Here is a 16086-nt window from a genome sequence, read left to right as displayed (position 1 = left end):
GGTTTGAAGTATAAGCAGACATTTGTGCCCAGCTCTTTAATTGGGCCGGCCCAATATTTGCTAGGGTTTGAGAATGTGGTATAAATAACCCCTCCTCAAGCCCCACCCCTTCTCTCTCCCTCGTCCCTGCCGCCATCCCCAAGCCCCACCCCTTCTCTCTTCTCTCCCCCGAACTCTCCCTCTACTCTCTTCTCTCACGCGATCTTCTCTCCCTCTCTTCTGCCCGCGCGATCTCTTCTCTCACGCGATCCCCAAGCCCCACCCCTTCTTTCTTCTGCCAGCACCATGGGAAGTTGGCGACCCCTGACCTCGGCACCGGCCGCCTGCCTCCTGCCTCGCGCCGCCGTGGGAAGCCGCCGCCGGATCCGCCCCTGATCCCGTCCCCGGCCGCCTCCACCCTCGCCATCTTCTCCCCTCCCCTCCCCTCGCACAATCCTCCCTCTCTCACGTTCTCTTCTCTGTCCTGCAGGTACCGAAGCAACTGCCATGGAGGCCCGCCCATCTTCTTCCCGCCCCCCGGTCTCCTTCCTCATGGCGCGGCGTCGCCGGATCCGCAGGCACCAACCCAGTATGGCACCGGATCCAGCCTCTCCCTCGGCCCAGCAGCAGCCGGATCCGGGCTCCCCCGTCGCCAGCCGCCGATAACCCCCCATCTCTCTCTCTCTCTCTCTCTCTCTCTCTCTCTCTCTCTCTCTCTCTCTCTCTCTCTCGTTCTCTCTCTCACTGTCTCTCTCTCACAGACCACGACCATCGCCGCCGGATCAGGCCTCCCGCCGCTGTGTATAGCAGATCATGGACATCGGCTTTTCTTTCGTGATTTGCTTTTGTAATCTTTGTTGTGAATGGATGCGACCATGTAATTTTTGATTTCTAATTCTATTCTGCTGTGAATGCACGCAACTTGATTGCTAATTATCTTCTGCTATGAATGCATTCGACGTTTTGATGTTGATTTTCCCATACTGCTGCTACTATCTCTACTGCAGAATTTGTACACAATTAGAAAAAGAAAAGCATGGCTAGCATAATGATATGCTGGCCATGAGCTTTTTTTTAATTTCTCTCAAAACTCATCATTGTCGGTCACCAAGTAAGCTGCCCGCCACTGATGATTGTACATCAGTAACGGTCGCTCCGACCGTTACTGATGATGCCATCATCAGTAACAGGAAGTTAGTAACGGTCGCCCTGCCTGTTACTGATGCGGTTTTTCGACCGTTACTGATAAGCCTTTCTGTAGTAGTGTCCGTCTAATCATTTGATCCAGCAGACGAGAAGATAGCTAGGATGAACTGAAGGGCCATCACGTACTTGAAGGACACTACTCCCTCCGATTTGAACTAAAGAACTTAGCATCGGAGGGAGTACGTGCGTACACACCACAGGAGAAAAGATGTTTGCCGAAGATCATTGCGATCCTTATCTCAATGGAAAGAAAAGAGGATCATGATCGTGCGTGTCGCCCAATTAATGGTGAAAAAAACATGTAGTGCATGCCATTCATGCACGGTTTTGTTTTGTTTTTAGCCATAGTTTTGCGGTAAAGCAGAAAATACCATCCAAATTTCGTTTCTGTTTAGTGAAAGAACAAATGAAAAGCAAACTGAGCCTAACTCAGGTGGTTGGTTTCTTGTGGTGGAATCAGCCCACCTAGGTTCAAATCCTAGACTTGGCATGTGTTGCTCGCATTTCCTAGATTTATTCCAGGCTTTAACCGGCATTGTGCTTTCAGTGGGAGTGACGTACCCGTCAACTACGAGTCGTCAGTGGTGACTTCGTCAATCTCAAGATGATCGGCCAGGGGCTTAGTCTCTCGGAGGTGCTCATAGGAGTAGTCTGTGCGTGCGTGCGTTCATAGGGATGAGTGTTTGTGCGCGTGTGTAGTGCTTGTCTCTGTACTGTGTTTCCTCAAAAAAAACAAATGAAAAGATCTTATTTTTGTGTTATCATATTTTTGCCCGCGTAAAACGAAACCATCCAAATTAACCAGCTCGACCGACCGCAGAGGTTAATACACGCACGTAAGCCAAGGAAAACAAATGGCTCGGGTGGACACACGGTTACGGTCAGCTGGTCAAGTACATAGATCCAGAGTTAACTATGTTGTCCAAAAAGAAAAGAAAAGAAAAAAAATCCAAGAGTTAACTCGACCGATGGTTAATCGCCGCCACGGCGCACGTATATATACCACATGATGCATCCATGTGAAATAACCCGTGGAAATTAACTGGAAAATGCTGCACACGTTCCATTCACTCTCTATAGCTAGTCAACGTGAGAGCGGTCGCCGGGCCGGGCCGTCATAGCTCGCCGAGTCGCCGAAATGAACGACGCCGCCGCAGTGGCGGATCTAGATTTTTGAAACAGGGTGGTCCAATGTATAAAATTTTATCCTAATATAAATTATAACCATCCCATTTTTACCTCAAACATACTAGTAGCTAGTATTGAATTTGGGAAGAGAAAAAAACGACATTGGAACAATTTTGCAATAATTTCAATTCGATCAATGCGCAAATCTTAATTCGGTTCAATGAAAAACCGAGAAAAATGTCGCCGGCTCCGTGTAAGCTGCTGCCCCGTCGCATGCTCGCGGTGACGAAGCGTATGTTTGCCATCCGTTGGCAGTCAACGACGATGATGACAAGAAATACGATGCGATGTTAACTGCTCATGCTCGTTTGCTCGGCAGAAATACGATATATACGATGCCATCTGCTCGGCAAAAATACGATATGATGCCAACTGCTCGTGATCGATCGCTAGGCTGTTACAAGGCCCGATCTGATGCGGTGATGCGTACACTACACAACGGAAAGAAAACGAGAACTGGCCGGGAAGATGGTATTTGGTCGGGCTGATTTTTCTTTTTTGGTGGGTTTAAAATACACTCGTGTATATGTATGTATACGGGTTGTATTGTCAGGGTGGTCCATGGACCACCTTGACCACCCTATGGATCCGCCGGTGCGCCAGCTATATTTGCATATATTTCGGTCGACGTTACCACGAAACAAATAAAAAATCGAGAAAATTATAACTCACGTATGACTTCTTACAGCCTCGCAGTATATATATGGCAGCACGTATCCCTGTTGAAATGTTGATCGTGTTGCGTGGCAAAAATCATTTACTAAGAAAACTGTTGATCAATTCAAGTACTCCATAGTACTTTTATGGGAGCAATATTTTTCGTCCATGCATATACATGGCTAGGGATTTCGTACGGGGCTCTTCTTCTGATCGAGTAGGTGACGATTTTCTTGCCAAAAAAAATGTTACTTATAGACGAGAGATCACCATACAAGTCAGAACTCGATGTTGCAGAAGCCAGGATATGGCACAGATAGCTTCCATCCCAATTATGTATAAGATAGCGGCGAGATATCTACTTCATTTTTTTACGTAATATATATACTACGGTACATAACTCGTAAGGCAATAAACTATTAGCTTGTTGCTCTGTCATTAATAATTACATAAGAATCTTGAGATCTACTCCAAGTCCAACGTCAACAAGGAGCAGAGCTTATATAAGGAGCCAGTTTTTGGTTCCAACGTACAACCAGTTGACCTCAATCATCATGCGGAAGCAGATTTTTTTCCTTCTCTTTTGATCAAGATCGAAGTTGTAAGATATTATGCAAGTGGTTGATCATAGAATAGTTCGAAACATGGTTAGTGAAATTCTGTGTGGGCCCAAGCAAGTTGACTCGTGATTTTATACGCATACGCCGGCCTTTTAAATCTTAGCATTGGCAGAGAGCTAGAAGAGGAAGCTATAGGAACTCAGATGGCTATATAGAGCCTCCAGGATGCACACGATGACATGTGCCATGATCCATTGCAGAGGTCCAAGTTGAGACATCGAAGCGTATATATAATATAAGTAGTGTGAATCACAATGCCGTAGAAAACAAAAATCGCCGAGGCTTCCTTTTCTTATTTTGGGTTGTGCTAGCTAGGTTTACAAGCATGAAAGCAACCCCATGAGACAGGTGAGAAAACAAATAGGGGACTGCCATTGTATAAATTAAACATGCATGGATACATGCATGCTTGATTTAAGGTAAAATTGAAAATGGAATTAATTGCTAATAAGTAACGGTAAAAAGCAAAATGTTTTTCCCACGGGAGGATGGGTGTGCACGCGCTTGACTTTAGGTGCATTTTGAACACGAATGTTTCTTTTAATTTTGGAGTATTCAAATTTTTATACACATAGTTTTAATCTAGAAGATATATAGAGGATAAGTGTGGAGATCCATGATTGCATAGTATTTCTTTTTTGAGTGGATATACCGTTTGAGGTACATACTCTTAAAAATAAAAACAATTAGCACTTCCCAGACACTTCCTATTAATGAGAAATAACTATTTCTAAATCAATTGAGCAATAATCACTTTTGTGAGAAAAACAGTGCAATTTTGACAGCCCGTACCAAGAAGTTGCTGTCGTATAGCGTCAAAAAATTAAATATATTGTTTGTGTGTGCATCCATACGTGGTACAAAAGTCTCTTCCATATCCCCTAAAATAGTCTCTTCAATATCTAAAATAGCCGCCATAAAAAAATAGTGTGTGTCATTTTTGGCTGGCCTTACATGATGATCTCTGCGCAGCTATCAAAATTGAATTGGAGCTCCATACATACCACAAGTCAATATAATTGTACTCAATATAGCCAGTTCCTATAGGCTACGTTTAACATTGTAAAGTTGACATTGGAGAGATGGAGGTCGATGTATGAAAAATTGAAAAGAAATGGACTCTCTCTAGCTAGCTAACCCACATTAATTTTGATCTGTCATTTTGGTGATGGTGTAGATTAAGGTGGGTAATGATAGCAGCCCAGCCGGAAGAAATTCCAAAGAGTTGACCTGGGCTCCATACAATACTAATCCCTAGCGCCAGAAGCGCTCGTCGCCTCACATGACCGAGCCTCCAACTTGACCTTGGTATCCTTATCATTTGGATCACAACACCTAGCATCACTGCACTCCACACCGATCTAATTAATTCATCGTATTAATTATCAATTATACAGTACGTACACACACCTTGACCTGTAAGAACCGTATGCGAACGTGTCACTGACATATATGTGCCCGATGGAGAGATCATGTGTTGTTTTGTACTCTTAGGGTATTTGTTGAATACTAAAATTTGTGACATGTGATAACAGGATTAAAGGGAGGAGTCTCCGCCTCCGGCCCCTCCATTAGACACCCAGACATTGACTTGGATGCATCGGAAGAAGCGGCATTAGGATTTAAAGACCGTTCCTCCTTTTACCCTGTAGCACAGTACTAGCAGAAAGACAAAGGTACACACAAGATAACTAGCTAGCTAGAAACTGGTCAAGGGATCGATCTAGACCATGTCATCGTCGTCCAAGAGGAAGAGGGCGGCCATAGATCTCGAGAGGAGCGGCGACGACGATGATGGCGATCGACGGGCCGAAGACGAAGGTGGCTGCGGTTCGGCAGCAGAGAAGGAGGGAGAAGTCAAGCAAGGAGAGGAGGAACACGCCGAGACGAAGAAGGTGGTTGTTGGAGTGGTTGTGGACCGGGCAGGAGACGGCTCCAAAGAGGAGATCAAATTCAGCACTCAATTACAACAAGGTGAGGTACCGATGGAGGAAGACCGCAAGAAATCACCATCTCCTGACGCCGACGAGGAGGAGAGCGACGGGGTGGGGGCTGTTGCGGAAGACAAGCACATGGTGGAGGCGGCCCGGCCTGGCGACGGCGACGGTACCGGAGAAGAAGAAGATAGCCGTATCATCTCCATGGCACAAGCAGGCGAGGTATATATGCACCCCATATATATATATATAGAGCTAGCTAGAGATCTTTGCGTGGTGCTACAAAAATTACATATGTGTATATATACGGATCGATCGATGTAGATTTTAATTTGCTATGGATCATATCGATATATCGATCGATGTTGTGCTAGTTGAGCACGATGCAGGAGGAGATGGAGAAGATGAAGGAGGAGAACAAGATGCTCCGGCGAGTGGTGGACCGGACCGTGCGCGACTACTACGAGCTGCAGACCAAGCTGGCCGCCTACCAGAAGTTACCGGCAGATGATGCGCCCAAGGTAAATCGTCAACACGTACAGTACTTATTATGCGTTAGTATAATTTAAGATCGATCGCCAACTAAGCTCCTGGCTCCAACATTAGCTACGAGTGTAGGACGCGATTAACCATACTATTAGCTGCTACTAGTAGCTACTAGGTAATTAAGCCTTTGCGCTCATCTCGTGCATGCTGTCAAGTTACTTATCCTAGCTAGCTAGCACGTGAGTGGCACGTACGCGCGTCATAATTACCACATGGACACGAATTCCGATCGCTAACTGCTCGTTTTGTATACACACTCCCATATGTGTAGGAGACCGACGTGTTCCTCTCCCTCGGCGCCACGGCTGGCCTGGGCCCGGAGCAGCAGCAGGCAGAGGCACGGCGGCCATCGGCAGGAAGCGATGATACGGCAGCCGACGACGGCTGCAGGCCGGGTCAGGACAATCTAGGGCTGTCTCTCAGCCTGGGCGCGTCGTCGTCGTACGAAGATCAGGAGAAGACGGGTCTGGAAGCTGCGGCGCCGGGCATGGCAATGAGCATCGACGATGTTGATGACGATGGCGGCGGCAACAAGGCCGGCTACGCGCTGCTGGAGAGCAGCAAGATGGCCCCGCCGGATCAGGTCGCTGGTGGGCAGCAGCAGCAGCAGGGCCAGGGCGTCAACGCGGCCAACAACCGCAAGGCTAGGGTTTCCGTGCGCGTCCGGTGCCAAGGCTCCACCGTAAGACACCACATTTCTCCATCGATCGATCACCATGTTGCATCTTGCATTGCACGTACTAGTGTAAAAGTGTAAGTAACAGGTTGCATGATCTATCGATAATGCTGCTTGCAGATGAACGATGGGTGCCAATGGCGCAAGTACGGGCAGAAGGTGGCCAAGGGGAACCCGTGCCCCAGAGCCTACTACCGGTGCACCGTCGCACCGGGCTGCCCCGTCCGGAAGCAGGTAAGACCAAAATTAAACCCCATTTTCAATTCGTTTCTGGATCGATCGTTTTGCATGCCATGCACACACTGGTTGCTTTGCTTCAACAAGCTTACATTGATCGACCAGCCAGGCTTGGTAATCATCTATGGGTGGTGACATGAATGCAGGTGCAGAGATGCCAGGAGGACATGTCGATCCTGATCACGACGTACGAGGGAACCCACAACCACCCGCTCCCCATCGGCGCCACCGCCATGGCCGCCAGCTCCACCGCCTCCTCCAACGACACCTTCATGCTCCTCTCCTCCAACAACTCCTCCTCCTCCTCCGTCTCCGGCGCCGGCCCGCCGCCCTCCTCCTACCTCAGCCCCTTCCTTCTCAACTCCGGCTCCCAGTACCCCGGCGCCATGGCCGGCGGCGCGCAGCATCTCAACCTGTTCGGCAATCCCTCGTCCGCGCAGCACCTCAAGTACCCTGCATGGCCTCCGAGCTACCCTTCGTCGCACGCCGGAGCGGCCGGCGGCAAGAGGCCGTTCTGGAGCGCCGGAGCTGGGGACGACAGGCCGACCACGGCAGCGGACAATGCCGGCACGGCTGCGGCAGACTCGAACAGGTTCTCGGCGGCGATCGCCGCCGCGATCAAGAACTACGCGGGGAAGGACGGCGGCGGTCAGGTGATGGGTGGAAAGGAAGGGGAGAGTAGCAGCAGCAAGTGGGGGGTCGTTGAATCACTTCCACCCCCATGATCGATCGAGCTGCGTGAGAGTGAGACTATAGCTAGCTGGCTAATTAATGGCGTGACAAGGAAGGATTAAAATGGGGGATTGGATTAGAGTTGTGTTGTGTGTGTAAACAGATCAAGCCGAGGTGCAAATGCGCCTTGGAGGATTTTTTTTTTTGGGTGGGTGGGGGGGGGAGCATTGATTCTGATTCAATAGGTTTTCTTTTTGGAAATTAAACAGATTGTTGATGATTATTGATTGACCGTAAATTACAATGTGCTGATCACTGTTTCAAATGTCAGAACCAACGTTCAAGATTTTGGTAATTTTGCCGCGTATTCAAATTTCAGCCTTTGGTAAAAAAAATCGGGTTCACTACAATTTGAGTTCAATATATGCAAAATAATGTAAAGTTGCTCTATTGTAAAATCCAGTGTGCCGTTTTCCTTTTTTGGATGCGAGAGCCAAGTAATTAACCTGTGTTGGACAATTATATGTTTTGGGTGGTATTTCAAACACAAAAATCTGGAATGGTTTCCGAAATTTCGACCATTTCAGTGGGTATCGAGATTTTGTCCAAAACAAAAAATTGAAACCTTGGTAAGAACTATTCCAAACAACAAAAATAGGTTGTGCCTTGAATGATACCATTGACCGCAATTTAGATTGTAATTGTTGATTATCATCCCTAAATTATAATATTTGTTTATTATCTCGTCATTGTTTTAGTGAATTAATCTAATCTAATTTGTCCCTTAAAAAAACTACCAAGGTCCATAAGATGTATTTGGGATGCCATATATTTCAAAACAATATAGCCAATTTTGTTTTCTCAAATTTGGATAACTTTAGTTTTCGAGCACTATAGTTATACTTCTATACCACAACAAGTTTTGTTCTCTTCAATTCCACTAGTTTGTTCCCCGATCCCGGTACCGGTAGGACCCATGGTATGCTGTTAGTTTCACATATATAGAATCCTAGATAACGAAAAAAGTGGGACAATCATGTGGATGCGGAAAAAGGTTCAAAATAGTAAAATGTTATACTCCGTATAACAATCATGGAAAATTAGAGGAAATGGCAAAATAAATTGAAGGAGAAAAACCCAACTAAAAGGATAAACAAATTAGAATAAAAATCCATAGAAAGTTATCAACAAGTTGAAATTTGAAAATGGCAAACATCGAGAAAATGTAGAAAAGGGGAAAACTATAGAAAATGGAATTCAACAAAACTTGAGTTATTTATCTTTATAGTTTTTTTCCCTAAGGGTTCAGCTTCTTTCTTCTTTTTACTTGTTTGTTGTTTTCTCTTAATTTGTAGGAATTCTCAAAGTTTCCTAATATTCTTCTAAACATTGTTCAAGTTTTTTCTTATTTTAGTTTTATTTTCATTATTTTATTTTATCCAAAAAAGTCCCCATCCATAATTTACTTTTACTTTATGCAATTTTTATTTGTCCCTGGTTGTCATGTGTGAAATGGCCGTTGCGTCATCGGTTGTGCAATTTCTTAAAACGGGTTTATAGTTGAGGGACTAAAAACCAAAATTGTCAATGTATAACTGAGAGGACAAGTGAACGGTTATATCAAAAATTTGATGTGTGAAGTCGAAGTCTTCATAAAAATGATTATATTGATATGTATAAGAGAAATGTTTAACGACAAACCATTAGATATTTTTCCATCCGGCCCTTTTTCTTTTTCAGCTAATATTATACGCATGGCATGGCCGCCTTCACTCAAACATCACTTCATTCCCTGGGAGCTGCCCATGTAACACTTGTACTTTGATATGGAAATGTTTGTGGATTGTGTAGGCGTACTAGTCGTGACAGGTGTTTCTCACAGGGAAGAGATCGGGGCCTAGATAATGTAAACATTTTTTTTCTTCAAAAATCAATCACCCTACACATATAAAAAAGGCAAATCACCGATGAAATTGAAGTTCTTGGAACCGACCCCCCCCCCTCCCCCCCCCCCCCCCCCCCCCCCAAAAAAAAACCCAATGCTTTCACGATTCTCACGAACGGGGACCGCCACGCAGCCTCGGTCGCTTTTTCAACAGCATCGATCATGTGATCTGCCACCGAACAACGGGTCCCAGGAGCGACCCTCCTTTTCCCAGTTCTTACTTCTTACGATGAAGTCTGAAGTCTGAACCACCGAAGAAACTGAATTTTCAGCATCGCTCAGCCACTCCAAATCGATCCCGTGCGTGCGTCTCGGTCCATCCGATCCGAGCGACTCAAGCCCAATCCGGAGTACCCTATCCCAGTCCAGATTATACGATCCCGATCGGGTCACACATCGTTAATGTATTCTCTTTCTTAATCCACTGCAGGCTGTTACGTTAACCTGCAGGAATCTTCCAGCTGCTTGATTTATTAATCCCCGTTGATTTGATCTCCGTCAGACGGCCCAGAAGCAACCGCGCACGGGCCACTGGTCAAACCGCACAAGGAAGCCATGGCGGGTTATGGTAGTTTTTACTCTTCCTGTTACTTGTTCTTCTGAAAGTCTCTCCAGTCGCCCAGAGAAAACGTTGATGTGATTATCTTTTTCCAGATTGTGCTACTACGTACGTACGGTGATTACCAGACGCCACGTTGAAAAAACGCCAACTAAATATACGCGACCAAAGCTGCGGCATATTTATATGCAGGTTTCGAGGGTTGTTCACTTGCACTTGTACAAAAATTAGCAAAACGCGAGGCAAACATTGGGTTCGCTTTCAAGGAGATAATTAAACGCAAGTCGAACATTGCAGTTTGCCCATTTATAGTCACGGGACATGGGACCATACCAAACTCTGAGATGATAATCTGGCACCGAACTATGCATTGATTCATGATTTTTGAGGGTACCACGCATGCGCATGATCCACGCTGTTGTGTCCTGTTACAAATTGCTCAGGTCATTTTGGCCTAGAATCTTGGAATCACACATATATCTAACCCCTTTTTTTAAAAAAAACATCATTTTTCTGGATTTGTTTATCGTTATGCAAATCTGAGTAACAAACAAACACGATTTTTTATCTCAGAATTCAAATTCAATCAACTGAAATTCTATCAAAACATGGTCTCGTGAAAACAGAAACATCTCATCTCCAGCCGTAAGCTTATAGCACTATTTGCTGCTAATGATATCAATATTTCATTTCAGCCGGTAATCAATGAAGAGATGAACGGAACAGAAGAAGGAACAAATGACTTCATACACGCATACAGCTACGTCGCTATGAACAATAGAACTTAAAACAAAATAATTCAAATATCAAAACAAAAGGCGAAGCATGACACACAAGTCCTTAGTGACATACATGTGTACAGACATAGCCGGTCTTTCTAAAACAAACAATGTTTGGAAGCATTTCTACAAATGTATTTTTTAAAAGTTAACGGAAATTGTTTAGAGACATCCATCCCAGCTTCACCACAAACGCAACACTTGTCTGTTCAAAGCTCCTTCTTAAGAGGAGCACCACGACCTCCGCAAAGTGTTCTTCCTAAGCAACCCATCCTCCCGCGGGCTATGCCACACGGTGGAGTTCGAGTTCACATCTCCAAGTTTTAGAAGGTATAGGGGCGAGAGGCAAACAATGGGTCTAGGGTCGTCCAATCTGGCTCCACATGACACCGGCGAGTTAGATTCGTCGTCAATGTGGCTGAATCGATTTTCAGATTTTTAATGTTGCAGAACTCGTTTCACGGATGTTAGAAGCTCACGTGTCTTGCTCCGGATCCACCGGTGAAATGTTGCAATCACTCTCGAGCCTGTTAAAATGTGGGTTGCGCAAATGCTTCAAACGTGCTTCTTTGATGTGTGTTCTTCGTGTATGCCGTTTCATGTCGCGTGTATTGTAAATCATATTGAGTCGTTATTTTTTTGTTGCAAGGAAATAGAGGTTTGTTTCATACTAAATAATTTGTTTCTTTGCATATGGATAGGTTGTGTGACCCGGCTGGTTTTTGACTGATCGGAAGGCTGACGACTTGTTTAATTGTCTCAAATTTGTCCGAATATAAATGTATTTATGTTCAAAAATATATAGATATACGTAATTTCGACAATTAATATGAATCGGAAAGTACAGGGCAAACGATGCCTGTTTCGGCGCCCAAAATAGTTATATGCAAGCACGGGAAATGCAGCTGCCTCACGAAGGAATCAAAATCCGTTTAACACGCGTCAGAAAAGCTTAGCCACTCCCACCGGTAAAAAAAGAGAGAATATTCCCCCCAATCTCTCTGCCGTTCCAACGGATGTACGGCGATGCTACCACGTCCCTCCCGATCCCGTCGGTTGCGTCACAGTGGCGCCACTCCCTCACCCTCTCCCTAGCATGAATAGACACCGTCCACAGATCGCGCCTCGTGTCGCCGCCGCCTCATCCTTTCAGCCCCGCGCTGCCGCTCCCCGTCCGTCCGTGAGGCGCCCAGTCCATGGACCAGTCCCACGTACTCCTCCTCGATCACCCTAACGAGAGCCGTAACGCTACGCAGCACAAACGTGGCTCGCTTCGCTCCAGCCTTTTCGCCACGGGACCCACCTGTCAGCGTCCTGCAGTCTCTTTGCGTCCATTTCCCAACTTCCCTTCCGCTTTTTTTTGTTGCTCTTCTTATCTTTTTTTTCTTGCGCCACTTTTCCCTTTTTTCGCTTTTTTTTTCTGCGAGTGAGGGAAATCGCCTCGCCATATTAACTTGCGTCCTTGTCTTCTCCCTTCCCATCTCTCCGTTGCTCTCCTCGCCCCTCGCCCCTCGTCGACGTCGTCGTCTCGTCTCCAGCTCCGTCGCCGGCCTCGCGCGCGCCGCCCGGGACCTTCCGTCCCCGCCCAGCCTCGCGCTCGCCGCCCCCGTCCACCCCTCCGCGGTCTTAGGTACGTGTATATGTAGTACCCTAGCCCTGCTTCCTGATTCGAGGGGGGGAACCGCTGGTTTGCTTGTTGATCTGGTGGCTTTGGTTTGCTGAGGGTAGAGTGAGGTCCTGGGTATGGGATGGTCGGTGGCGGTGCTTCCGGTGAGTTTCGCTTGCGTGTTTGGCGGGGAATTTGCAGAGAAATGGCTTGTTTTGGGGTGTTCCGGTGCTGATTTGAGTGTTCCATGTCTGGTTCTGGCGGAAAGGAGGCCATCTGGGCTGATATTCGGGGATTCTAGGCGGTGATCCGGGAGGGCGCTGCTGGGGAATGGTCTGGGCATTGGATCTCTGTTGGGCGTGACCAGAATTTACCCTTATCCGTGGGAATTTCGCCTGGAACAGTGACGATTTGCGTGCCTGTGGTTACGATCTTTTGGTCTTTGGCCTAAATTGAAGTTAGCTGAGCAAAGGAGGCTTCTTTCCCGCTGATTCCGAGTCAATTAAGCAGTAATATTGAGCCTTCTGCTCGGTAAAAAAATTTCCCTGCTTGTAGATTGTGACTGTGTGCCGGCATAGATTTGTCGTGCGTGCTTATGTAATTGCTGCCTAGATTTTTCTGTAGAAAATGATCGAATCAAAAGAAAGAATGAAAAAGAGTGTAGTTTCATTCGCCTAGGAAGAACAGTTAGGAATCTCCTGCGTTCATGGCTAGTGTAGTAAAAATAGAAAAAAATTAGCATTCTGACGGGCAATTCAGGTTAAATAAATGCACTTGCCATTCAAGGCTGTAAGATCGTTTCCTCAAGTGCAGGAGCAGTGCATTATTGAGTGAGTGGATAAGGTGCTTTTAGATGGAAGGATGGGAAATCATCCTTTTGCCACCAATGTTGGCTTCAGAGGGGTGAATTGGACCAAACTGTGGCAAAAGAGATCATTTTCCAACCCCCATCCATGTGCTTGCTATCTGTATTCATCATGGAAGCAGGACCAGGAACAAAGTTAAACTTAAAGGAGCTAGCTTTGCTTCAAATTCTTTTCTTGTGCTGGTAACTTAGCATGTTCTCAAAGGATTGAATCTTTGGCCCAAGTGCAGTATCAAATGATTCTCTTTAATTAAAAAGTGTTGTGTTGTTCCTTGTTTTCCCCATCTAATCTGGCAGATCTGAGAGGAGCTGAGATGCTCCATGTGAGTCGCTAGTTTTTCCCTTTAGCTAGTCTTATCTTGCTCTTAGGTATGACTTTTTTAATGGGGAATGTAGATCACATCTAATGTGTTTGATTATTTAATGCTCCTGGTTGTTCCAGCTCCTTGTTTATTTATCTGCCTACCCAACTGTACTTGGATCTCAGAAAGTCTATTCGTGACTTCTGGTGCCTTTGCTGTTTCTTAGCCATTGTTATGGATCTCAAATTTGATAACTTGTGCAAGAAGGAAAGCTGCTGCAAGAGTAAAGCTGCAATTAGGTGGTACTGTTGTTCCAGAGTTTTTCTTGCATCATTGCAATTCTTAGGGAGGGTTGTTTTGTTCATGGGAAAATAGATCGCTTGCCCTGAAGCTGATGTGTTGCATGGTTATATGATTGTAGTCTGTCATTACACTTCTTTACTCTTGTAAAGTTGTCAATCAGTGGCAGTGGTCTGTCAATTTTTGCCACCACACATTGACTTCGACATAACTGTGTGAGATAAAAGTGACTTGAAGGTGATTTAATTTGGTATAATGGTAGTCTAATTATAGTTCAAAACTGCATAGTTGTCTTTTAATCCGTTGTAACGCACGGACACTATGCTATATTATCAGCAATATGTTTCAGCTGACTTAGCCATGTTTCTAACTTTCTAATCTGTTGGTCCATTCTTGACAGTAAGTATGCTAGATTAGTTGATATTTCATTTCAATTTAAAATTTACTTCAATTTTGCACCATGGTACCAAAATCCACTTGGACTTTCTTTTATATCTGTTGATATCTTTCTGTTTGAGCAATCCTCCTGTTATCATAAGTTACACTGCTCTGAGGAGCTCATACAATGATGGATTTCTAGACAGGTTTCCGTGAAAATGGCAAGAAATGCAAGGGCAAGGAGGCATGTGGCTCGTCAGCTCAGGCCCACACCATACCCCATTCCTTCATACCGCTGGAAGGCAATGAAAGAATCGAACCGGAAGAAGTCACTGCCAACCATGCAGAAGATGGACTGGGAAGATGCCAACTGCTCTGTGTGCATGGAATATCCACACAATGCTGTTCTACTCCTTTGTTCATCTCATGACAAGGGCTGCCGTCCTTACATGTGTGGAACTAGCTACCGGCACTCGAATTGCCTCGATCAGTTCAAGAAGGCCTATACTAAGGGGGCACTGCTTGAGGAATTGCCTTCCGGCAATTTTGGCATCAGCCTAGACTCGGCACCATTGACTGCAGCCGAGAAAACAGAGTCCATCGACCTTGCTTGCCCATTGTGTCGTGGCAAAGTGAAGGGGTGGACTGTGGTAGAACCAGCTCGAAGTTATCTTAACGGAAAAAGGAGAACATGCATGCAGGACGGTTGCTCATTTGTGGGGACCTACGGGGAGCTTCGCAAGCATGTGAAGTCAGAGCACCCTCTTGCACAGCCAAGGGAAGTAGATCCTTCAATTGAACAGAAGTGGAGATCACTCGAATTTGAAAGAGAGAGGCAAGATGCACTCAGTACAGTTACTGCATCAATGGGGAATGCTGTTGTTTTTGGTGACTATGTGGTCGACTTGGAGGATGGACTGGACTTGGATGACGAAGAGAGTGATGACGATGATCGTGACAATGGCCGCGAGGCGGATAATGCTCGAAGATTGATAATATTTATGATGCGTCAAGTTGCTCAGCATCATCGGACCTTTCAAAGTGCAACCGCTGCATCCGGCAATGCCGAGGAAGAGTATGTGGTGAGCAGTGGTGCCAATGGAACCACCCCTTACCCTTACCCCTCTGAAGGTGATGATGAGGATGATATGGATTTTGTTGGGGGAAGAAGCACAGGTGTGTTGAGACCAGAGAGGCGTCGCCGGCGACGCCGTAGGAACCGCGGAAGACTGTTTTTAGACTCTAATTGAGGTGGCAAGGGCTTTGCCGCCGGAGGAGTACATGCACAGCTGATTCCCTGGCCCCTAGCATTCATCAATTTCAACCTAAATTTACTTGTTATTACCATGTACCAAAGTAGTTGTCTTAACCTCAGCTCATTGCTGTGCATCAATGTATCATCTCACATTCTTTGTTGAAAAGGGAAATGACGCACCCATCTTGTGCGGTATGTGTAGTTTCTATTTGTTTCTGTGCATCCATTTTAGATGATTGTTGGATCTTGCGTGGTTCAGACATTTCATTAATTTCTCGACGTTCAGTATTGAATACGGCACTCGCTACGCCTAGATAAAGTGACACGCAAGCAGGAAGCAGCACTGGCTGTTTGACAAACAGTGCTTGCACAGATATAC

At 45.8% G+C, this 16086-nt stretch overlaps 2 protein-coding genes across 3 annotated transcripts; both read left to right on the top strand.

The window, feature by feature from the left end:
- Nucleotides 1-5204: 5204 nt before the first annotated feature.
- Nucleotides 5205-7915, top strand: LOC100825421 (probable WRKY transcription factor 9). The gene is made up of 5 exons (XM_003572986.3): nt 5205-5809; nt 5962-6108; nt 6405-6815; nt 6930-7043; nt 7193-7915. The coding sequence occupies exons 1-5, from the start codon at nt 5381-5383 to the stop codon at nt 7769-7771; spliced, it is 1680 nt and encodes a 559-aa protein (XP_003573034.1). The 5' UTR covers nt 5205-5380; the 3' UTR covers nt 7772-7915.
- Nucleotides 7916-12471: 4556 nt separating this feature from the next.
- On the top strand, nt 12472-15921 carry LOC100828094. 2 transcript variants are annotated; one of them, XM_003570502.4, is made up of 2 exons: nt 12472-12631; nt 14659-15921. In XM_003570502.4, exon 2 carries the CDS (start codon nt 14671-14673, stop codon nt 15700-15702), a length of 1032 nt encoding a protein of 343 aa, XP_003570550.1. In that variant the 5' UTR covers nt 12472-12631; nt 14659-14670; the 3' UTR covers nt 15703-15921. The 2 variants fall into 2 exon arrangements, with proteins under 2 accessions (XP_003570550.1, XP_010236061.1); XM_010237759.3 differs by having other exon boundaries at nt 14655-15921.
- The last annotated feature ends 165 nt before the right edge of the window (nt 15922-16086 follow it).

The sequence above is a fragment of the Brachypodium distachyon genome, chromosome 3 (assembly GCF_000005505.3).
Source record: "Brachypodium distachyon strain Bd21 chromosome 3, Brachypodium_distachyon_v3.0, whole genome shotgun sequence".
Classification (NCBI taxonomy): Eukaryota; Viridiplantae; Streptophyta; class Magnoliopsida; order Poales; family Poaceae; genus Brachypodium; species Brachypodium distachyon.
The sequence above is the reverse complement of the archived record's forward strand: the minus strand, read 5'-3'. Positions and strand labels throughout refer to the sequence as shown.

What these genes read in the sequence shown, in the direction of transcription:
- LOC100825421 (XM_003572986.3), top strand. Translation starts at nt 5,381, where the DNA reads ATGTCATCGTCGTCCAAGAGGAAGAGGGCGGCCATAGATCTCGAGAGG. An exon ending in CCATGGCACAAGCAGGCGAG is followed by an intron (nt 5,810 to 5,961) that starts GTATATATGCAC and finishes ATGTTGTGCTAG; the next exon opens with TTGAGCACGATGCAGGAGGA. An exon ending in TCCGGTGCCAAGGCTCCACC is followed by an intron (nt 6,816 to 6,929) that starts GTAAGACACCAC and finishes TGCTGCTTGCAG; the next exon opens with ATGAACGATGGGTGCCAATG.
- LOC100828094 (XM_003570502.4), top strand. Translation starts at nt 14,671, where the DNA reads ATGGCAAGAAATGCAAGGGCAAGGAGGCATGTGGCTCGTCAGCTCAGG.